General features: G+C 41.5%; 1 protein-coding gene across 3 annotated transcripts in view; it reads left to right on the forward strand.

The window, feature by feature from the left end:
* Positions 1 to 23,756, forward strand: part of CARMIL1 (capping protein regulator and myosin 1 linker 1) — a 172,123-nt gene extending 148,367 nt beyond the window's left edge. For all 3 annotated transcript variants that reach the window (XM_072329262.1, XM_072329261.1, XM_072329263.1), the window contains 8 exons: positions 3,426 to 3,492; positions 3,816 to 4,012; positions 6,366 to 6,472; positions 8,226 to 8,655; positions 12,081 to 12,159; positions 14,682 to 14,915; positions 17,767 to 17,901; positions 22,716 to 23,756. In XM_072329262.1, the coding sequence (XP_072185363.1) occupies positions 3,426 to 3,492; positions 3,816 to 4,012; positions 6,366 to 6,472; positions 8,226 to 8,655; positions 12,081 to 12,159; positions 14,682 to 14,915; positions 17,767 to 17,901; positions 22,716 to 22,852 (1,386 nt within the window). In that variant the 3' untranslated portion in view covers positions 22,853 to 23,756. The remainder of the gene's footprint in view (positions 1 to 3,425; positions 3,493 to 3,815; positions 4,013 to 6,365; positions 6,473 to 8,225; positions 8,656 to 12,080; positions 12,160 to 14,681; positions 14,916 to 17,766; positions 17,902 to 22,715) is intronic.
* The last annotated feature ends 275 nt before the right edge of the window (positions 23,757 to 24,031 follow it).

Here is a 24,031-nt window from a genome sequence, read left to right on the forward strand (position 1 = left end):
TGCATGCAGACTTCCACAAGATCTTCCAAGAAGCTGAAAATTAGCATCCTTTTAGTTGTTCTGTCAGGCACCCTACAGCCTGTGTACAGAAAAGCAGGCATGTCTCCTCTTATAGAAAGCCACCAGGAAGTGTGGATAAAGTTGAAGGAGGTTGATACTACAGCTGCCATGACTGAAATTTGAGGCAGGAAAGCTGAGCTGTGTTTGTGGGGCTGAAGGTAGTGTGAAGGCACAATGTGTGCAGTTGCCAAACCTGAGCTGCTTCCCTCAGTGATGGGAAGAGAGTGGAGATCTTTCCCTGGGAGTTCAGCCATCTCTTCTGGTAGTGATACGTGCTGTGCCACTGTAGCATGCTGCACAGCAACTGAGATATTAAGCTGAGATTAAGTCTAATATTTTGTAGAAAGAGCACCATGGCCTATTTAAATTAATACTTTGACCCATTTTGCTCTATGTGCAGTCTAGAAAGATCACTTGGCAAGAAGCCTTTCATCTGTGCACTTTCTAAACAGGCTGAAAAACAGAAGGTTTTTCAGTAGAATGTACGTAGAGCTGTTATTCATGCTGTTAAAGCCAATGGGAGGCATCTCTATCCCTCTGCCTTTATCCCCAGCAACAAAGCTGCAGATGGATCATGCCAAGGTGTTAGGAAGTTCTAGCACTGATCCAGAGATTGAGGTGTGATCATCATCTCAAGCTCTGCAGGGTCATTCAGGGGCATTTTTTTTATTTGGGAAGGAAGGTTAAATCTTAAATGGTTGGAGGGCTGGCACACCTTCCTCACGAAGACAGGCTGAGGGAGCTGGGTTTGTTTAGCCTGGAGAAGTCTGCAAGACCTCATTTCAGCTTTCCATTATTTAAAAGGAGTTAAAAAGGACGGGAATCAACTTTTTACTCAGGTAGATATTTATAGGAAAAGGGGGGATGGTTTTAATCTCAAGGAGGGAAGGTTTAGATTGGATGTCAGGGGGAGTTCTTTACAGAAAGAGTGGTAAGATGCTGGAACAGGCTGCCCAGACGTGTTGTGGATGCTCTGTTCCTGGAGGTGTTCAAGACCAGGTTGGTTGGGACCTTGGGCAACCAGATCTGGAGGTTGTGGCACTGCCCGTAGCAGGAGGGTTGGAACTTGATCCTTGGGATTCCAACCCAAGCCGTTCTATGATGTTGTGATTCTATGATCCTATTCCTTGCTGTCAGGAATATCTTGGAGTATTCAAATCACTGCACAGGAACCTCAGAACTTGCTTTGTGCTTTTTGTGTTGATGCCCTGGGCCAGTGCAGGGCTCTCAGCTAGTCTGTGTTCATCCAAGAGCACTCTGGCCACTGACTGTGCAGTTACTGAGCTAAGAAGCTTCCTATTAGCCTTGATCCCTGTCTTCATTTTTGACCTTGATCTTATGATTTTCTGCATTATCCTGATGCAATTTCCAATTGCACCACCAGAAAACGTAGCAAGCAGGCCAAAATGCATGCAAATATACATTAACATGAGAAATAGGCTGCAGCTGGAAAAGCAGCTCATAGTGACTGTTAATTGCTGTCCCTGAATGTTGAGGTACTTCAGCTCATCACTGCATGAAGTGCAAATGCCTTCAGCTATTCCAGGTTTGGATAAGAGCGGCTCAGGAGCTTCCCTTGATCTAGAGAGGCAACTGCTGAGGTGACCATCAGAGGCCATCCAGCTGCCTAGCCCTTGGACAATTTTGGCTGAAAAAGTTCTGTACCTCTCCAGGCACTTACTACAGAATCATGGAAAAAAACTTGCTTTTGGTTTATTGGTAGCTCACACAGTAGTACCTGACCCTTTGATGCAATAGCACTTTACCTTCTCATTTAAGTCTGCTCAGATGGCAACCTATTTCCTGTCTGATCATGAAATGCTTTTAGTTTTTATGCTTGTCAAATAGAGACATGAAAACCTGCTCAAGCTGAAGGTGTCTTTCTTTTCCCAGTGATGTTTGTGGCAGTAAAAGCACACCTCTGTTGCTCACACAGTTCTATCACTGCCCACTCTGTATTCTGGTGGCCCTTTTCTGACCTTAAGAAGACCAATAATACCTTTCCTCTTTCTGAAAATTTGTCATAAACCTGAGCATGTGAGTAGTAACTTAATAATCCTCCTAACTACTTCAGATGGGAATATAAATTCAGTACATGTGAGTGTAGGCACTGAACTTTCCTTAAAGAAAAACTAATAAACACTTAAACAGTTCATGATGCCTGAAGTTTTAAAGCCAGCTATTCCTTTTCAGGCTCTCATAAAACTGATCAAGCTAAACTTGATTATCAATTCTGTTTATGAGTTATGAGCCGTAACAAAATCCAGACTGGTACCCCAGATGTGAAGGCATTCAGTAGGACTAGAAAATAAGTGGAAGTGAACAGATGTTTCTAAAGCCAGCGCATATGACTGACTACCACAAAGAAAGCCCATCTTTTCAAGAGCCGTATTGTTTTAAATTAACGCCTTAAAAAACATGCAGCTTAGCTTTTCTTTCAAAACTCTTACGATGTTGAGTTGTGTTAAGAGGCACAAAATTGACAACACTCACTTTCCTGTAGCTACAAGTCTTGTTTTGCAAGACCTTCTGGAAGAATTCAGGCAAGAAAATAAGGACAGCTTTCTTCCAAAAATAACAAAAATAGGTCTGAAGTCTGGGCATTTGTGTTCTGAAGGCAATACATACCTTTATTTCAGATAATGTGAAAGTGAGAAGAGTAACAACATGTAATTTTCAGTGAATACCTTGAATGTACACCAAGATAACTCCATACATTAGTATATCTAAAATCCAATGAAGTCATGTGGTTAGTGGAAATATTACTAACCCTGGAATGGTATTTCTGGTATTTTGAAGAAGGGCTACGTGCTCCAACACTGCATTTTCCTGTGGACACTTGGTGAGCCTGTGATTGTATCCAGAGGTATAGGCACTTTAATTTTAATCATTCGCAGTAGTATATTGCTAACTGAGCAGGTATATTTCATATTGAAAACAAAAGCCAAAACAAGTAGGAAATCCATCCCTGGTGTTATCATAAACCATGCAGTAGAGGACACAGTAATTACTTCAGTTGTCTGTGCCTCATGATCCTGAATGCAAAGGTAAGGTATTAATAATTACTCTATTGTATGATTGAGGATCAGTGAGTTAATGCTTCAGAAATTCGGATGATCATCCTGCTTACAATCTAAGATTTTAATGTGAAGAATAACTGCCTCCCTGGTTCGCTTTCAGTGTCAGCTCAACATAATGCCTATTTAGAAAATGTTACGGATGTTTGAGAAGAGGAGGAAAAAAAACATTTCCTTCCTGGTATTAAACACAATCAGATCTTGAGGTTTGCTGTCTAGAAGGGAAAAACTGTTCATTGTCATTTTTTCTGTCCACTCAAGTTATTTGCTTTTATTTTATATTGGTAGATGACTCCTAAATCAAAAAGGAAAAGTATTCACAGTAGAATGCTCCGGCCGGTGTCCAGAGCTTTTGGTAAGTGAGAATTTCATAACCCATTTTTGCTTCTTCGCTTGCTGAGATTCTTCTAGATAGTTCTTTATTCAAAAGCACAGAAGACCTTCCCTCCCTCTGGATTGCATTTGAGGCCCATGTTGTTTGCTTTGTTCTGGGAATCTTCTAGTGTGTTTGGTACTAAATGTCTGCACATAATGCTCTGTCTGCTCACAAACGTGTTGTGGCTGAGTACGTTCTGTGTACGCGTTTATAACTGTTATCCACAAAAGAGAGGAATGGCATTGTCTTTTTATTTTTCAATAGCACGTTAAACCTAATTAGAAAGTTTTGATTTCTCTTAGAGATGGAATTTGATCTAGATAAAGCACTGGAAGAAGTACCTATCCATATAGAAGACCCACCATTTCCTTCCAGCAGGCCAGACAAACGAACTTCTGGATTCATTTCAGAGTTGCCATCAGAAGAAGGGAGAAAACTTGAACACTTTACAAAGTTAAGGCCCAAAAGGAATAAAAAACAGCAGCCCAGCCAAGCAGCAGTAAGTCTGTGTTGAAGTATTGCTGATGATGTTGTCTGTTGATTCCTTTTTGCCACGAGTCAGGTCTTGCAAAGAAATAAGGATGAATGTTAAAGTTTTAAAGTCTATAGCCAACTTCTTCATTTTTCTTCTGGTATTCACGTATTTAAGTGTACAATCCCTACTAGAAGCTTTTTGTCTTGCTTGAAACAACCTAAATCCGGGACAGCTTTTATCCTTTTCTTATTTGCTTTTGTTTCTTAGCGGAAGCATTTTCTGATAGCATGTGCACCTTTTGCTGAGGACACAAAATGAGATGAGACTTTTCAGTTATATTGCAAGGATTTGTTAAGTCTTAATCCCTTTTTTTTTCTGCCTGCTTTAGGACTTAGTAAATTGGCATGATTTCCTATTTCCATCAGCTCTCAGAGGTGCTACCCTGTGACACCCAGCTTCCCACAGCTCCCAAACTAAAGATGATGTTTGGGCCAGCAAATCTGCATAGTCACAGATCTGCTTTTCATGCTGGAGCCTGCCTTAGAAAAGCAAAACAGAGCCCTGTCTGTCTATAAAAGGCATTGGTGTGAACCCAAGTATACATGTGTGGGGTTCCCACAGTTCCATTTCCTTGACGTACCACATCAAAGAAGATTTATTTCTCTGATGGTATATCCTCGGGGAATGTAAGGACAGATCTGAAGGAGTTACAGAGCTATCTCATGGCAACAGAGCAGAGCTGAGGTGATAAAATAACCCTTATCAAGGGGCTGCTGTTGTTTCTCTGAATAATGTTGCCTAGTAATGAATGTCTGTGGCCTCCTCTCTGCCTTGAGAGTGTCAGAGGGGAGGATCCTTGAAAACCTCCTTAATGCTGGGAAAGATCTCATCAGGCAACCTTTTTGCACCACTTGGAAGTGGTGAAGCCTTCAAGCAGGGGGGGGGATATCCAAGCCAATTTTCCATTCCCTTGTGCTTTACAAGGAAAGGTAGAAGTCGCAGGAAGACAGTCTGGTTTTGACATTATAAGGAAAACACATCTGTGTTTACTTCTTCTGATTCCAACTCTGCAGAATGCACATGTTTTCCGAATTGCTAAATTGCTTCTCATCTGAATGTACTCAGTGCATCGTTTGCCATCAGCATAGGGGTGGGGAAGGAATAGGGTCATGGGAGGGCAAGTGCTCTGCTGGTAGGCTGATGGCCAGAACACAAAATGTCTTGCTCAGTGGAAACAGAAAGCTTACTTCTTGTAACAAGGAGGTGCTACTTTCCATGACAATGCAATGTTCTCAGAATGCTCCGCTGCATGGAGTTAGTTAGGAAATAGGAGTTTAATTAGTTGCAGAAATTGAAAGGAACTCTTTTAGCTTGAAATCATTTGTCTCTGCCTTTTTTATGGACCATTTAATTCCTTATGACTTCTGACCTTAATAATAAGTCTAAACAAAAATTCAGAAGACCTAAGATGTTTGCTTCATGCTTCCAAAAAATGAAACGGCCAAATGTTAACGGTTAGAATCACAAGTAGACCCTGTCATTGTTTGCAGAATTGATTTGCTGATGTTTTTGCCACTTTGCTGCTACAGAAAGCAGTAGTTTGGAGAAGCACTGGAGATGCAAAAGGCACAGTCTCAGATCCACACTGATTGATATGGATCAGAAGTTTCTGTCAATTTTGCTTTTCACTTTACAAGTCACGATTTTCTTAGCCAAACCTTCCGACTCCTGTCCAACCAGAACAAATGGTTGAAGGGTTGTTTCTTTCCCATTGCCATTATTTCAGTGTTTAAATGTAGTGGATCTAGAGGAGATGATTGTAGCCGTACTTTTCTAGCTTTGCTGGAAAAATGATTTGTTCTTTGTAAGATATCCTAGCCTGGAAGCCACGAGGGAATAAACATAAACTTTGAACTTGGGGTGGGTGGGCAAAGGAAAGATATTTAGTTCTGTTGGGGTTTATACTGAAATGAACTGAACTTTTAGAGAGAAGGGGGGGGTTGAAACGGGGTAACAGACAGTTGTTGAAAACACTTTCTCTGCAGGTGACCACTGTAAATGCAGGATCAGGATTTTTTTTTTCCTTTTCTGCTTATTTTGTTTCTATCTAAACGTATGATCTATTCTCAAAAGCACAAGGCATTTGATTCCTGACATCATGCAGTTCCCAGCTGTGATATCCAATTTGCCACTGTTGCTTTGAGTTTACTGTAGTGCATCAACTGGCCTGAGTAAAGGGAGAATTTTGGTAGTGCTTCCTTTGCACTAAAGTTTGGTTGATATGCACAACTTTAATAACATCTTGATTCTTAGTAATTATCATATAAACAAACACATCTCTGCTATTTTATGCTATAGTGAGATTTTCTTCTGTCAGGTATCTGCTGGAGTGCCTCCAGATGGTGAACAGAATGGTCTCATGGGAAGAGTAGATGAAGGTGTGGATGAATTTTTCACAAAGAAAGTCACAAAGATGGATTCAAAGTAAGTTCACTTCATGTGGTTTGTTGTTGCTTTTAATTTAATTTTATTTTTAAATCCATAGCTTGGAAATTATCAGTTCTACTCAAAAGTTGTTGTTGAATTCTGTTCTCATTATCCAGGCAAAGTCAGAAAATGCCTTGTTTGCCTAGGATAACACAGTGAATTGAATTACCCTCCCTTAAAAATGACTACTTTGAAATGAATTGCCTCAATATACCATTTGGTGTGAAATATAGACTCGTGGGTATGTTTATAACTTAGCTAACTCAATGTTGCCTGTCAGTGGAGCCCATTAGAACTAAATCAAAGCAGTGTATTTGTTGCGTCTCGTCTCTTCAGTGCCAATAGTACACACACAGGTGTGTCTGTGTAGACAGGACTCATCAGGCACATACAGGATTGTGAAAGTTGTAGAAATACATGCTAAATATTTTTAAGCAGTTTAAATATTCCAGATTTAGGTAATAAATTTGTCTGAAAGTCATCTCTCCTTTAGCTTTGTATAGAGGGGAAAAAAGTAGCTTATATAACTCCGTGTAGCTGGTTGTATACCTAGAAGTTTGTGCACTAATGCATGTTTGCATTTATACACACACAAAAATACTTACATAACTTAAGTGAGAAACTATGGGCAAGTTGAAATGACGTCTTCTGTACTGTCTGTGACATCCATTAAGGGAAATGGTAGGTGTTAACTGGTAGATAACTGTGTCAGGAATAGCAAATGTTTTTAAATCAGCGTGTTACAAAAATGGGTAGTGACATGTGAAGCCATGTGTGAAGTTCTGTGTGTACTGGTAAAATCGTGGTAGCTTTGAACAGTGGATTAACCAGGTTAAATTCAGGGTACTGGCAGACCACAGCATCCTACAGTGTTTCCCTTGGGCTCCCACTAGCCGTTCATTTCAGATGTCTCCATGATCTCTCACTATCTTTGAGTGCACATCCCTGGCCATGTGCTTTGCTCATAGATCTTTGCTCTCATGAGCTGTCTCCATTTGCTTCATCAATGTGTCTTTACAGTTGGAGTGTTCATGCAGAAATGTTGTGCACTCAGCTATCCCTTAAGCATGAATACTCTGCCTGTAAGATGCCTTTGAAAATCTTAACAACATTTGGGGTTTCTGTTTGTTTTGGTTTTGACTGGTTGGTTTTTGTTGTTGTTGTTGGGTTGTTTTTGTGTGTTTTCTTGTGTCGTTGTTTTGGTTTGTTTTTTTTATAACTAAGTTTTATTGGGTTTTGTTTCTGAGGATGAGCATCTGCATTATAAAGATGTTGTCTCCATGTTCCTTTGTAAGAGAAGACAGCTCTACCAACTAGTTCTTTGTTCCCCTCCCAAAGCTTCTGCAAGTCATGTGTTTGGATCAGTTACCCTCCTTATAACTGCAGGTAGATCAAAACTAGAGGTGACATTCTCTGGAAAAAGAACAGTGTGAAATTATATGTGCATAAACAGATGAGGCAGAGCTCTGCTGAAGCAACACCTCACTGGTATTGAAAACAGACAGGCACAGGCATATGACATGGCTGCTACTTTTCATTGTTCCATGCACAAGGCTGGTCCAGGAATTCAGGAATTCTCAAGACAGTATGACTAATGTTAATTGTTCAGGTTTCAATTTAATCTGAGCCTCGGGCAACATATGGATCATATAAAAGGCTTGCTCTGCCCAGGGGAAGGCATTTTGTACTATTGAGAATAGATAGGGGAGGGAAGGGGAAAAGAGAATAAAATGTCCATGTCTTTTATTAGGAGACCATCAACGAAAGCTTCAGAGAGCAGTGAGCCCAGTGAAGGAGGAGATGAGAAGAAGAAAAGGGACTCAAGGAAGAGTGGCTTCCTTAACTTAATCAAATCAAGAGGCTCCAAATCTGAACGTCCTCAGACTGTGGTGGTGGCTGAGGAGCCCTCCTCACCCAAGGTTGCGTCAAAAAGTCAGGTGGACTCAAGTAAGAAGGAGCTAAAATCTACAGAGCAAAATGGTGGTACAGAGCGATCTGAGGAGTTAAAGACGCCGGATTCACTGGAAGAGATGCAGCCAGATGATGCTGCAAAGGCTGAAAGAGGTGACAGCAAAGGAAGCCCACAAGGAGGCCGGAGGTATGGTGTGCAGGTGATGGGCAGTGGACTTCTCGCAGAAATGAAAGCCAAGCAGGAGAAGAGAGCAGCCTCTGCTCAGAAGGTGAAGGCAATTTGATTTCTCTTGAGTTGTAAAAAATGAACAAAAAATAAGTGTCTTCAGTGGAGGGGATACAGGGACTGGGTCTTGTCATATCATTCCTGTTTTCTACCAGGAATTGCAGAGTTTTCCTGACAAAGAATTGCCTTGTGTTGTTGTGATTAAATGTGAATGCCCTCGCCAAGGACCAGTCTGCACATATAGAAGCCATGCCCTCAAGCCTGCAGTTTTTATCCTTGTGCTGGGGAGGCAGCATCAGCTATTGCACTTGAGGTTACACCAATACAAGAGCAAAAGAGGACACAATTGTTTGCATGTATTACAGAGTAATTTCAGGGCAACTAACACCCAAACTAGCGCAGTTTGTCTTCACTCTATGTGGTCTGCGATTTGTTCACGTATAGTAGATGGATGTTTTATCTAAAGCTAGGAAAGGCTATTTACTCTGTGTGCCCTTCAATTTATTTTCATGACTTGGACTTCTGTATTTTAAATACTAACTCTCAAAGAAAATAATCATATATATAAAAAAAGAGCTCCCCGTTATCTTTGTGTGGAAATACCCTCACATTGCTACAAAGCTTTTTGTGCCAAACTATTTTGCTTGATGCCCATTTCCCTTTGAACTTCCTACTGTCAGCCCCTGCTTCATCCCAGCTGCGATTGGTGTGCTCTAAAGTTACCAAAGGATCAGTAATTTATATTCTTCTCCTCAGCATGCAGGGCACTCATGCGCTATCCACTCCCCACCATTACCCTGCCGTGACTTGGAAGATGTTACTTAATGGCAAAGCTTATGTGTAAACTTTGCCCTCGTTTTCATCTTTTTAAAATGCTACTCTGTTTCTTACTGTGTCTGAGTAAGGCATTCAGTTGTCTGTCAGTACTTGCTATGATGACTGAACCATTGCTGCAAACCCTCTGGTCTTGTAATAAACAAATTCAAGCTAAAGCAGAGGCCTATGGCATGTTAAAGTGACCCTCAGCATGAAAATTATATCTCTAAGGAAATTCCAATTCCCACCTTTCTAACAGGCGCTGCATAGTGCCCACAGTCTAATTGATTTCTAAGACACCAAGTTTTCAATTAAATCCTGTATGATTGTAAATAGAAGTGTTGTAGTTTGCTGCAGCATACAGTAGATTTCCTCCAGCTAACATAAATTTTTACAATGGGATGAAGTGTGTGCTTGGTGCTCTTCAATTTCTGTCATCTGAAGTTGGTCGCATCCGGGATGATGCATTTGAGGTAGTCTATGAATGTACGTCTACTCCCATTGATTACCTTTTCTACCACTGATTGAAAACCCGAATTCCATCTCTCAAAAAGGAGCTGTTACCTTTCCCCACTGTTACTGTGCTTTTCACGTTCTGCTTTCTTTCTCAGTTTGGAACAAAAAAAAATGCCCCTTTCATGTTTGCCATTGGTTTCTCGCTCTCTTCCTGTTGTTGATATATGAATACAAGAAAGAGAAACTTTTAAGAAAATAATTGATTTGGAATTTTTTTTTAAGAGGTCATTGATCTTATTTTTGTTGCGTATTTCATAAGTTGACGTGTCTCAGGTTTTTTTTAATAACAACAAGAAAGCTGAATCTCACACACAGCGGGGCACCGGTTTGCTTCTTAATGTTGTCCAGACCATACCAAATTGAACGACTGTTCAAAAGAATTTTTTGCATACTTTATCCTAGACTGCAATAGCAAATGGTTCAGTTTTGCACTTTTATTCATGGCATTCATGAAGCTGAGAAATATAAAGTATTCTGATGGTTGAGCCACAGAGCATCCCATGGCTATTAAATTACTTAGGAGGGATATAGAATCATAGATATGGCACCAACTTCCCCAGTATCTTCAAATTTATCAGAATTCTAGCATGATGGAGAATTATATTTCCTTTAAGGTGCAGATGGCTGCTTATATTCTGAGCTATTTTACGTGAAAACAAAACCAGAAGGTATTTACTATATTATTCATACCCTCCTGCAGTCTTGTTACAGATACAAGTGATGAGCAGGTGCACAGTAGATGGAAAGATGGTAAATGCTTTTTTGTTTTCTTTTGCTTAGAATACAATGTGAGAATTGCTAGATAAATATGTGCAATGACTGTTCTTGCCATGCGTGCCTAACAAGGTCTTTTAGCCCCATCTAGTGTTTACAGACTGAATTTTTAAATACCTCGTGTAAGACCTAAGAGCAGATCAAGCTCATATGCAACCTGTTTATGTACCCATCATCAGTATTTCCCAACTCTGCGTACATTCCTTCTAAAAGTAGACCCTGGTCGTTATTTATCTAGATGGTAAATTTGTCTGCGTTTACCTGAAATGCTTAACAGCTTATCAGTATAAATTTTAGTCATAAGCATTTTGCGTTGTCTCAGAACTGCAGTTTGCAATGCGTGTATGGTAGCTAGCCACACACGCTGACATCCTAACTGCACCTTTAAGTGCCACACTAAATGCCAACACTGCTTTTGTACTTGGACTCAGTACATGGTAGCATTTCCCTAACAGTCCCAGAACTTGAAGGAGGAAGGAGCTCCAGTGAATTAGTTTCCATATTGTCCTAAAGAGCAATTAAATGTAATAAAGTAGCTAAATAAGAATGCATGTATTTTCAGTATCTACGTAGAAAAGCAGGTCTGTTGGTGTAAGTTAATGGGAAGATTTATTATTATATTTTATTTTTTATTTTGTGAAGAAAGTGTTGGTAATTTATTTCTCAAAGAGTATTTTGTTTACCAAGATATGGAAGAAAGAACCAGTAAATGGGGAATGGTAAATGAGGAGCAGACAAAATATCAATAACAGACAAGAAACAGGAATAAAAATAAATCTGGAGCTTTCACTCAGACTTCCTATAGCTTAATGTTCCCGTCAGCTTTAGATGGATCATTATTTCGCCTGTAAAGACAATGTAGCTTACCACTCTTAACTCTTAAAATGATTATGTTTCTAGAATGCTTCTGATGGGAAAACAATTTGTTATGTTTACGCATGGTTTTTAACATACAGATGGTTTTATATGAAAAGCTTGTAGAAAAAAAAAAGGACTTTTTCTTTTAAACCTGAAGGTGTCATTTTGAAAACGTGGAGCTGTCTTTGGAGAAAAGACTTTTTTAGTTTCAACTCCATTAGCTGACCACTTAGTTTTAACTCCTGCACATGATCAGACCAGTCATGCAGGAGGCAGGGTGTAATTGCAGTCTTGCTAGACACTTGTATGTATACGGGATTAACTCCGTTTGCTTCCCACCCTGGATTTCCAGGACATGAAACAAGGAATTGCATCCAGTGAATGATACTAACACTACTTTCTCTGCCTTATAGTTTCTGAATCTACACTTTTTACTAACAGAAACATAGAGTTATATTATTTACAGATCTATTATTAACATGAGAGCTTTTCTCACTCTTGCAGAAACTTGGGAATGACACACCTTCCAAGGATCCTTCTGATGCAGCAGTGAGCTCAGAACGACTGGATGGAAGTGGTACAGGTACAGCCTGGGGCTCTTGATACAACTTTGCTCTCCAAATTGCACACCTAATGTTTGCTTAAGCAAAATATGAAGTTACAGTTAAGTGAGCAGCGTTAGAAACAAGGTCATGTTTGTACTGTGTTTGACGGCACTTATCTTGAAGCTAGCTTAAAGTCTGTGCTCATGGCTAGTTGCTTTACACTTGTGCTATGCATCCCAAAGAAGGGAAAGAACTCAGGATGTTCCTGGGACTCCACCCAAAGAGTCCTGATTTGCAGTGGAGATACCAGAGCTGAAGTGGATTCAGAAGCCAGCAAAAACGTCTTCATGCATGGAATTGAAACTTCTGGATATATCTGTAGGCTTCAGCATGACTAGTTTGCAAGGTTAATGGTAGTCACTGTAAGTAACAGCTCTTACAGTCCTGGCTTTGGGCTCTTCTCACAGGCAATGGGCACTGGCGCTTCCCAGGCTTTAGCTGACATGAACAAAGCTAGGGCAGTTTGCAGAGTTGTAGGGCCTGGGACACAGCCCGCATGCACAAAATAACATAAGTAAACTTAGTGTTTACAGCTCCATTTCATTTGTGGCTAGTCCTGCTTTGCACTGGCCGAAGGCCCTTGTCAGGCTGTAGTCTTGAAATGGCGATGCCTAAATACATGCATCTTGGTGCAAGAGGAGTGCCTGATTGCTGGGCACGCAGACTGGGCTGAAATCTAAATCCAAAAGTGGGCAGCTTGGTTGAGCACTTTGGAAATCAATTAGGAGTATTTCTGCCTTTCTAAAGCTGATTTTAAGAGGCCACTTGTGCACAGCATGTTAAAGCAAGCTATAAATCAGCAACCTTAGGTCAGCCTGCTTGTCTTTTGAGAAGTACTGTTCATACTGTATGTGTCTCCTGATACTGTCTAACAAATCAGAGGAGCCAGAATTACATATACTTGGGATATTAGCATAACTGTGGGTATCTGACCCCAGTTTTTCTCCAGTCCTTGTCTCTGTATATGGCACATTTCACCCCACCTCCCTGCACTGTTCATGCCTCTTCCTTCTGCCCTCCAGCTTGTCAGTTCTTTCTTTGTCACTCTTGCTTGAGAGCTCCCTGAGGCTGCTCTTCACTACTGCAGCTACAGTTTGTCTTTGTTTTGGGTTAATTTATTTTAACTTACTGCATTCTAATAAAATTAGCAGGCCTGGGGTCAGGAAGACAAGAAAGAGAGTTAATGGAAAAATGTCTGGATGTTACTCAAGCTATAGACAGATTCAGAAGGAAAATAAGGTGGTGTTGTTCTTATTCTTTGCTTCACACTTTGATATTGTCTGCTCTTTTGTATGCATTCAGGCACAGGTGGAGAAAGAGTCCTGCTGTTTTGCTCACAGCACAGAGGTCTGTTGCACACATGCAGACACAATCTCTCCCTGTCACATGCTCACACAAATATGTATGCAAGCACACAGCTCCTCTGGTTAGCCAGAATTTAACTCTAGCTGGGCTGAAGAAGAGCTTTGTAGAGATTTTTTGGACATTGGCTTGCAACAAACTATATCCAACATTCCTCTCCCATTGTTTTTGAAATGGCTGTGCTTTGCATTCCTGTAAACAAGCAGGATTTCTGAAAGGGAATAGCAGGTAGGTAGGTCAAGTCTGAGCAGATTGTGGCCTCTACAGTCTACATTTTCAGTTAGTCTGTCGTTTTGTTTCTGAGAATAAAGATGTGATGACTGTTGAATGTCCCAAGCTAGTATACAGATTCCAGGATTATCGCTATACCTGCCACATACAAGCTTTCATCTTCCTCAAAATAGAAAAGTAGGGCAAGCATTTTGCTTGCTTGCATCTTAATGTCCAGCGGGCTTTTTACCAACTGGCACAGCTAAATAGAACTGATTTATGCCTTGGAAGTGAACGTAGTTTTATGCATAAATACTTCGATCTTTGTTTAGGATAATATGTTTATAAACTTGCTAATGCATAGAAACCGTAGTCCACACACAGTGTTGTTAAATCAATCAAAATATTAACTAAAGAGTACTTTGATCTCCTCTGAGTTTCAATATCTTTTCAGAGCTTGCTAAAAGCAACAAATAACAAAATGTAGCCTGCTGACCACGCGTTCCAGATTTATTTTCTGGGCCAGGATTTCTCTGTTGATTTTGGGCAGCCAACCTTTTGTCTGTAGAGGCACAAATCAGCCAAAGGCTGCCTTTTCTACTGATCCATTGCTGCTTCCTCAGCAGGTAGGCCATGCCATCTGCTCCCAGAATGATCAAGGGAGAATGAGGTCCAGCCAGACATCGACCCAAATGTATTTAAACAGACTGGAGATGTCGTCACCTGTGAGGCAGTTTTTTATCTTAGCACATGTAAGAATTGATGGGTATAGATGCTCTTCCTGTGGTGATAGGAGTCACTTTACCAATGCTACAAGGTTTTTTGTGTGTGTATGTGAACTAGTAAAGGTGTTTTCTATATAAGTGTGCATGCACACTGAACCTTCCACATTGCATGAGGCTGTAATTTGTGTCCATTTGTATTTTAGTGCCTAAACTCTCGCAGACCCTTCCAGAGAGTCGGTTTGCCTGCAATAAAGGTGACTCTGTCTCAGCATCATCTGAAAAAAATGCGAAAGCTGAACCAAAGGCAGAAGCTGCAGCAAAGGCAAGAAGTTCTTCCAATACGCCAACCAGCCCCAAACCCCCACTGCAGTCAACGAAACCCAGCCTGGCAGGACGGCCCACGGTGCCACAGAAACCACGCTCTGCCTCTCGCACTGGTGAGGAGCTGCTGGGTACTTCTGAGTGGAGTTTCTGTGGGTCATGGAGGAGACACCCAGGGCTGCAGACTGATCAGAAGTTAAATACAGATGAATTCTTCAGTCACTTGCTCTTGACTTGCTTCCTTCTTTTCCATCTCCCTCTGCCATAATTCAAATGTGGTTATTTAAAATGATTTAGCCCAGCGACAGTAAAATCTGAGGAGAAGCAGTGGAAACACTGACAGAGCTGTTCTGAGTTAGCCTGCTCTCATAGGAATGCTCAGAGATCTGCTTCAGAACGAAAATGTGTTATAATTGTGCTGACAATACTATTTTCTCTGAGCACCTGACTCTAAATACTGAAGCCCTTGGGGTTTTTTGGCTCTTTAGCTCCCTGAGTGAATGCCTGTTAATAATTAGTCCAAACAACTGTTTCTCATTCTCTTTTACCTTATTTTGCCTGTGATTCTTTCCTTATTATTTTTGATTGGAATTAATTGTATCTATGATTTTACAGCACTGCTGGACTGCCAACTGAATGGTTATTTATTAACTTCTGCTCTGTCCCAGCCTCCCACCCGTATATTACCTGAATATTTCCAATATCATGAGGCAGATCTTCTATACACTGACTGCTATTCAATAGGCTGATGACACAACTCCCTTTTCTCAAAGTATAACCATTGCAGTTTAGAGGAATTAAATGCTAGTTACTTACTCTCCTAGTTGCTGTAGCAAATGGAACTTACTGCTGCTAATTGAACAATGTGAGCATTGCCTCTAGGCTTCTCCCATGCTTACCAATGACCTGAGAAAGATTACATATCTGAGGGGGAAAGGGAGTAAATGGATGATAAAGCCTCTTAATTGCCTTAATGTGTGCCTGACATTGCTTAAGCTGCCTTTGCGCACAAGTGGGTGGAGTGCTGTTCATGTTCAGAATCACCATCAGGTTGCGGATGGCTTTGTTTTACTGGTCGTTTCAGAAATGGTCATTGAGTTGTTGGGCAAAATGCTTCTAAAGATGAATACAATGGGAAAGCATAGCTTATCTCATGATGCTTAATCTACGAAATAGGCAGCGTGTTATCTCAAAATATTTTGTAGCAAACGGACCTAAGCTATCTGTTTCTACCAGTTCGTATTTCCTGCAGAGAGGAGCCTACTGCGGGCTTACAGAAAGCAATTAATATTTGCTAGTAATAAGCCAGCTCCTTGGGTGGCAGCAAACCAGCATCGTCTCTGCTGCAGTCTAATTTCTTTCATAGTACTTGTATTGACTTGCAAGCTAAGGTCACATAGGTGATGTGATGAGGAAGCCAAACAATAATCCTATTTGTATTCTTGCTCCTGCTGTTGTTTATGGTGATGAGACCAAAGTAATGGTAGCAAATTATTGCTAAGTAATCTGAGGCAACAGTGCACAGCTCAGATGTCTTCAAATCATTTAAGACTGAAAGTGATTCCTTGGTAAAGCACAAGATATATCAGCTTTATTTCAGAAACACATAGCTGTGTTTGCCAAGCACAGCGCTCATGCACAGAGCTTGATGCTGTTACCAAGTTTTCCAAAGCACCTGGCCTCACAGGCATGTGGAGGTCTTGATTATTACTGCATCCATTCAGACCGAGTTGCTTTTGGAAAGTCATCACTTTTGCCTGCTGAAATGAACAAGATTGACTCCTTTGTGATGACCAATTTGTGTTAACGGTAGGATAGATTCCTATTAATTTCCAATTTGCAGCTGAATTAACTCGTGTTCCAAATTCATAATATATCTATTCCACAAGTATTGTAGAACAGAATCATAGAATGGTTTCAGTTGGAAGGAACCTTTAAGATCCTCTAGTTCCAACCCCCTGCTATAGGCAGGGATACCTCCCTCTAGACCAGGTTGCTCAGAGCCCCATCCAGCCTGGCCTTCAATGCTTCCAGGGAGGGAGCATCCACAGCCTCACTGGGTAACCTGTTCCAGTGTCTCACCACCCTCACAGTAAAGAATTTCTCCATGATATCTAGTCTAAATCTGCCCTCTTCCAGATTAAGCCATGTCCCCTTGTCCTGTTGCTGCCTGCCCTTATAAAAAGTCCCTCCCCAGCTTTTATGTAGGCCCCTTCAGGTACTGGAAAGCAGTTTAAGTAACCCATTATAGCTGTACTTGCTTACCATCCGAATGAAAGCTGTCTGGTTTAAGGTTGAAAATGTGTTCTTGTGAGGATTGTGAAAATGGTAGTCAATTTGCTATATATAATGTGCATTCAACCTTTTAGAGAAACAAAATATCCAGATGGTTTAAAGTATGGATTTGAATTTAAATTCCAGCTAACCTAAGTCAAAGTATTTTGCTTTTTTTTTCTCTTTAGAAAACCTTTACAGATACTATCATGCCATGTAGTGGCAATTTATTCCTGCAAGTATAGAGTGCTGTAGATTATTTATGATTTATTTTTTTTCCCACTGATTCACTTTTATGCCTTAAAACAGTGAAGCAGGACGTCTAACTTGATTGGTTCATTATGTTTCAGAACTATAAAGGCATGAATTGAACAAATATTTCCAAAAATCCATCCAAAATTATTTTCAGCTGTTAGTTACAAATTGCATGCTTATGTCTTGCATGAAGTTGTTTTCTATTTGTGCTACTGTAGTAAAACCCATTAAAAATGCCAGAATTGATATCTCTGGCTATAAAGATTCTTTCACCTGGACTGAGGACCATCATATGTTCTCTTAATATAACTACCCAGTTTCTTCTTTTTCTGATACAGATTCTAGCTGTTTCTTTGTTTTATGTTGTGTTGAACTTTGGTCCAATTGCGAAGGTTCGCCTTTTGTGAGCTCTCACCTTTTGTTCATGATTTTCCACAGAGGATGCTCCAGATTCTCCTTCTGGCCCCAGCTCCCCAAAAGTTGCCCTGCTTCCACCTGTGCTGAAGAAAGTTCCCTCTGATAAAGAGAAGGATGGTCAGAGCAGCCCCACAGTCAGATCGTTTTCTCAAGAAGGTAGGAGTGTTGGTCCACTCATGATTTTCATCTACTAGGTGTCGTTGTTTCCTCTTGGAAGGGAAGAGGATTATTCGTATTGACGAAAAAAGAGGAGAGTGTGTCTGGTCGTGTCTTTTCACCCCTTCTCCACCCATGGGTTGATGCTCTCTACATTTTATTTGCTTCATCAAACCAAGATGAATTTCTTGTTACAGATGATCTAACTGAACAATTAAGGGATGTTTGTGTTGTGTATGTTATGTTTTTGTTTGGTCTGATTCAAGATGTCGATTGGTATTGTCACAGATAACAATGTGAGATGCAGCTCTGTTGGTCAGTAAAGTCCCAGAGGAGCAGCCCTTATTCTTCCTTGCAGCTGGCCTTTTGCTCTGTGTGTATTAACGCATGTGACTGGGCTCACCTCACACTTGGGAGATATGTTGTGGTGTGTCAGGGCAATGCTTGGTACTTTTAACCCACAATAATAGACCGCTGGCATCTCTTTGCTGCTTTTCATGATTTTCTGGATTTCTGCTTGTGCGGAAGCATTTCCTTGCCCTGGCTCTCAGAGGAGGTAAGGCTTCCTTCAAAAGTATGAGACAGAGGAATAGTCACAGAACTATTGTTCAGCATGGTGTTAGCTGGAACAAAGACATCATTGAAATCTGAGGGTGAGACCTCCATCCTTTGGACTCTCCTGGAGAAAGATAATGAATCACATTTCCATCTTAAGGTGATTCCCATCATATCCAGACTGGAAAAATCACATAAGTTGTGAGACAAAGGGGTGACCCTTCACACTCTGCCAGGACTTCCCTGCAGGATGGGATGGGGCAGATGAGTCAGAGCAGATATATCACACCGGGTTGTGAAAAAGCAGCAGTTGTGCGGCCCACAGAGTTCACTGTCACCCACTGATGGGAGGAGCCTGGTTTTATTCCTGCCTTTAGTCCCATCGGAGTCTGCACTGAGACAGGTGAACTGAGCCACAGCTTAGGGACCAGGGTTACTTAACTGGTGCCATCATGCTGAGAATGGTTGCGATCAAAGGCTCTCGCCACACTTGACTCTTTCAGTTGCTCTCTGATAAATGCATGTCCTAGAGCCCTTGTTTCCTGGCCAGCTTTTCACCAGGCAGAGAACTTTCTGCTGCATATGTGGAGATGCCCAGTGCAGTGGGAATTGTTGCAGACACGTTCCACATGAGGTTGGCCTCACCGCTGCTGTGCTCTAAGTCTCCTTGTCATGAGAGGAGACAATGGAGAAGGAGGAAATAAGGAGTTGTAGTTACAATCCTTTTGAATTACAGCAACCTCCAATGCAGCACAGATTTTATAAGTTCCTGTAGTTTGTGACTGTTATATATGAAATGGGTGTCACTTCATTGTTAAAATTTATTGGCTCAGTGTACAAATCCTTGTAGAAAAGGCGTTGGATGCTGCCTTCCTCCCTCACTGCTCTCTTTCACTTTGCCTACATAGAAGACTCATCCAAGCTGAGACAGTATCGTAGTTGCTGCTGCTGCACTGTGAGAATTTTATTAATAGTAGCTTGGAATGAATAACATTGTGTTTCTGGATCCTTACATGGCTGCTATGCTTTGCGTTGAGGTGTTTGGAAAAGACTGAATTCTGTCTCTTTTGATTTTTATTCTTTGTCAAGTTAACTTCTCTCTCTGTTACTGTTCTACTTTTGGTCATTCCTCCTTCCTTGCATTCTGCTTCCTTTCAGACTAGCGTGCTCAATTTATTTCTGCAACTGGTAAATCACTGCAAATCCACCTAAGTTCATAAACAAAATTACGGCTACTGCCAAAGAAAGCTGCAAATTGCATGATACTTCATTATAAAGTTGCTTTATGTGAATGAGTTTAACTGTGCTGCATGGGGCAATACCCAAATGCACTTCTTTGCACAGACTATCTGTAAGGTCAGGCTGCAGTTACCAACATACGCAAATATCCAGACTAGATTTAAGAGAGCATCTGGCGTATCGATTGCTGCTCTTTGAGTGATTGATTAGATGGGATGACAAATTGAAATTATTTATGCTACTTAATACTTTCTGTATATGGGCCTCTGTACACTATGGGGTATAAACAGATCCGTTTCCCCGCTAGAGCGAACAGGAGAAGGTCAAAAAAAAGCTGCAGACCATGACTGTGCCAAGTCATCCGGAGGAGAGGGAGCCACTTCGGGGCAGTGCTCTGCCAGTGCAGAAGAGGAAGGCAGTGTGCTTGGGCTGAGGAAGGCTCAGCCAGCTCCTGGTTAGCAGTTTCCAGTTTCATTTTTCATCTGGATGGTGCTCAACAGCTGGCACTAATGATCACTAAGAGCTGTGGTAGCAAAGAAGCCTTGAAAGGGTGCTGCTCTGTCAGTGTAGTGTGAGAAGGGTGAAAGTCCCATGAGACATTCATCATCATTCTGCACTGCGGGGCAGCCTGATCTACTGGGTGACAACCCTGCCCACAGCAGGGGGCTGGAACTGAGTGGGCTTTAAGGTCTCTTCCAACCACCCTGAGCCAGTCTGTGATTCTATGATGCGTGCGCTGAAGTATCTCAAAACACATTTCAACCTGAGTATTTTTAGTGCCAGCTTCAGCACTGTCACAACCATTTGAGAACGGGGAAAATCAGCGTATTTTGATACAGTGTGTTGTTCTCAGCCGGAAGAAACAAAAACAAAAATAAAACCCACAGGGACCCAAACCCAACAATGTGCTGCACCTCTTGAAAAGCACCTTGGACTTACAGTGAGCTCATTCAATAAACTATAAGAATGGCTGGTTGAACTACGTGTTTTTAAAACGTGAAATCTCCTGTTCCCAAATGGTTCGTGTTTCCATGCTTCTCTGTAACCTCATAACCAGCTTGTTTAAACAATGATTCCAAATTACTTTCTTTCTGCAGCCTTTAGTGAGGTGTTTGAGTACCTTTTGCATTTGCATTTACTCATAGCTCTTCTACTTATAGGACATCGTGTATTCCTTCTGTGTATTTCCCATCATTCATTCTATCCTGATGAGGAAACAGAAAGAACCTTCCCATCTGCCCCTCTCTTTCCTCAGCCCAGATTTTCTGATCACATTGTGGAATCGAACTTAACCCACTCATATTTGGAACCTCTTTTCAACATCGCAACCGAATTATTTTAGTTAATTCTGAAGTAGATCTCCAATAAAGTGAGTTTCAAAAGCAGAGATGCTGCTGCAGATCTCTGCAGGTCGCTTCAATGTCATTTTTTTACTTCTCAGAAAGGGTGGTCAGGCACTGGAATGGACTGCCCAGGGAGGTGGTGGAGTCACCGACCCCCTGGGGTTATTCAAGGAATGACTGGATGTTGTGCTGAGAGACATGGTTTAGTGGGAGCTATTGGTAATAGGTGAACGGTTGGACTGGATGATCTTTTTGGTCTTTTCCAACCTTGGTGATTCTATGATTTCATGAGGGCTTTTACTGCAGTCTGCTTGCAGTATATGGACTTACCTGCCCAATGTATTTTTCAGGCATTTTGGGGGCAAACTGCCCATCTCGTTTTATTAGGCCATAAATGCAAACAGCTGCTGCAGCATGTGTTCTGGGTTTTATTTGAAGAGCGAATGGAAGCTCAAACAACAGCCATGCAATTACTCGCAGGTACAATTATCAAGAATGATTCAGAGCCACAGGGTGCACCTGTTTCTTTGAAAAGCAGTGTTTGGGAAGGTGGAAATACCAAACTTGTTATTTTATTTCATATGTTATTTTACTTTTAAGTAGAATTTGGGTATCTTAAATTTGTTGGGTTAAATAGCTTTAAAAGAATTTTCTCAAAATCCTTTTCTCTCCCAGTTTATAAAGTAGGGATAAGAAAGCAATGATTGTGTAATTACTAGCTCTTATTTCATCCCATGTTTTGGCTAGCGCGCATGAGGAAAAAGGTATACTGGACTTGGGAGGACTGGTTGGGTCAGAAATGTGCCGTGTATGCAAGGTGTGGGTCTGTCCCATAGAGTGAGTGCTGGATGTGTCCGCTCTGCTCTCACTATAGCAGAGATGCAGAACTGGATAAAGACTGTGCCAAAGAAAGCCAGGCAGAGCTTTCAGGCACAACTGGGTGGCCCCATGGCTTAATCCAGGGGAAAAGGTGCATCAAAGACATGCTGGATGTTTGCCATCTGTGTAAAGGTTCATTTTGATGGGAAGCATGGGGTACTGTAGACATCAGCCCTTGTAAAACCTCTCTTCCATTGCTGTGCCTAATAAAACTCTTGTTTCTATGGAAATTTTAGACCATTTACCTGATCAGATGTCTGAACAACATTTTAAAACCTTTTTTTTTTTTCCCATTTCATTTTAAAGTTTATAGGTTTAGGGGATAACGCTGACCTTCCTCAGCTTTATTGTGCTGGGCAAACAGAAGGAGTGCTGGTGCAGGTCAGGCTCAGTGTCTGTTTGAGGAGAAGGGTCCAGGCTGTGCACTGCTGTGCTGAGGAGGGTCCTGACAAGGCACCCTCACAGTAAGGAGGGCATTGTCTGTAATCCAGGTCCTCAGTTTGCTTGTGATGTGATGCGGAGGAAGCCTCCAGGCTTTTTCTAACTGTAACGCCTGTCTGTGTCACACTGAGGTGTACGGAGTTTCATATTTCAGGTTTGACTGCTCATCAGCCAGCACTGGGGAGGAGTTCACTCCATATTTTTCCTTCTCTCCATGTCTCTCACCTTCTTTCAGGTCGAATTCATAATTTAAGTGATTACTGTGGGAGTGGGAGCAGGCACCCTATGCAGGAATGACTTTTTTCCTCTCCTCCTTTCTGCTGTCATTACTAAGACCCATTTCTGTGTTTTGTACAGCTGCCAAAAGAAGCCCCGGGCACCAGTCCCACGAGTTCCAGGAGCTGAAGCAGCGATCCTTAAGTAAAGACGGCCATCAGGGAAGCAAGTCCAGTGACTCTGGTGAAGAGGCAGATAAAGATTTTATTTTTGTTTAGCCATCGGTCCAAGTGCGAGAGCTTTGATAACAGTCAGGGTACAGCAATCAGCAGCCCTTCCAGCCGGCTGCTCTATCACCACAGGTACATCCCCACGCAGCGAAGCTGATCTTCCAAACGCCATTCCAGCTACAATCAGTTGGTGTTGATTCGGTCCTTAATTTCTGTTCTGTCTCACTCAGACATTCCTTCCAATGCCTTTGCTAAAGCCAGCAATCCTTTCATGTATTCTACTTGAACTTCCTCCGAAGCAGCTACAAAGAATGCCCTGCATTAGGGCGTTGGGAAAGCAAAGCAAATTAACTGGACACCGTCTTACGCTCGTACACTGTACAGCAGGTAATGTGTTGTACTGCTGAATGTAAATGTGTCAAACCTGCACGTGACTTACCTATAAATATATTCTTGCGGTATGCAATTGCACATTGTAATTATATTAAGAGCACACTAATAAAATAATTTGTATAGATTATATATATTAAATGCTTGGGTATGGTTTTTACATTCTCCCATAGGGAGCTTCTTTCTTCCTGTTCTTGTACTGTACATAAAGCTCCAGCGCTTACATTTGTGTACCGTCGAAAAGCACAACGGAGAAGGATCTGAATGACATATAATCTTGTTATGCTTCCACGTTCATGTATTAATGTATATAGTTGGTTGGAATGAGGGCAATGGAAATTTTATGAATATTGGTGTTTTCTAGAGACCTTCTTCGGTTCTGTCCGCATATTAGCTTCCTTTCAATGTGTAATTCTACGAGAACAATAGTTGGGCATCTGTAAAGACATTTCTGCTTTTGGGGAAGGGGCGCAGGTTTCACAGGTATCCCACTTACGTTACAGGCTGAAGGGGTTTTATTCATATGTATATTTGTAACAATAAAAAAATGATTTTACAACTGAAATTGAGCTCCTCGTTTTTATAGCTCTGGTTTTGAGTCTGCTCATCAGCCACTCAGACCATCTGCCCCATGCTGAAGGCAGAACCCTGGCAGTCCACAGCTCACCCACCTGGCTGGAAGGCAAGGCCTGGAAGGAGCCTGGCAATAGCACCGGCACTGAGATCTGCACCTCCTCTATCCCCTCTTAGGCAAAGAGCAGGAAGAAGCTCTCTCAGATGGAGCTGCCATGGTCTTTCCTTCTCCACAGGGTGGTTTTCATGCCATGCCATAGAATA

The sequence above is a fragment of the Excalfactoria chinensis genome, chromosome 2 (assembly GCF_039878825.1).
Source record: "Excalfactoria chinensis isolate bCotChi1 chromosome 2, bCotChi1.hap2, whole genome shotgun sequence".
Taxonomy (NCBI): Eukaryota; Metazoa; Chordata; class Aves; order Galliformes; family Phasianidae; genus Excalfactoria; species Excalfactoria chinensis.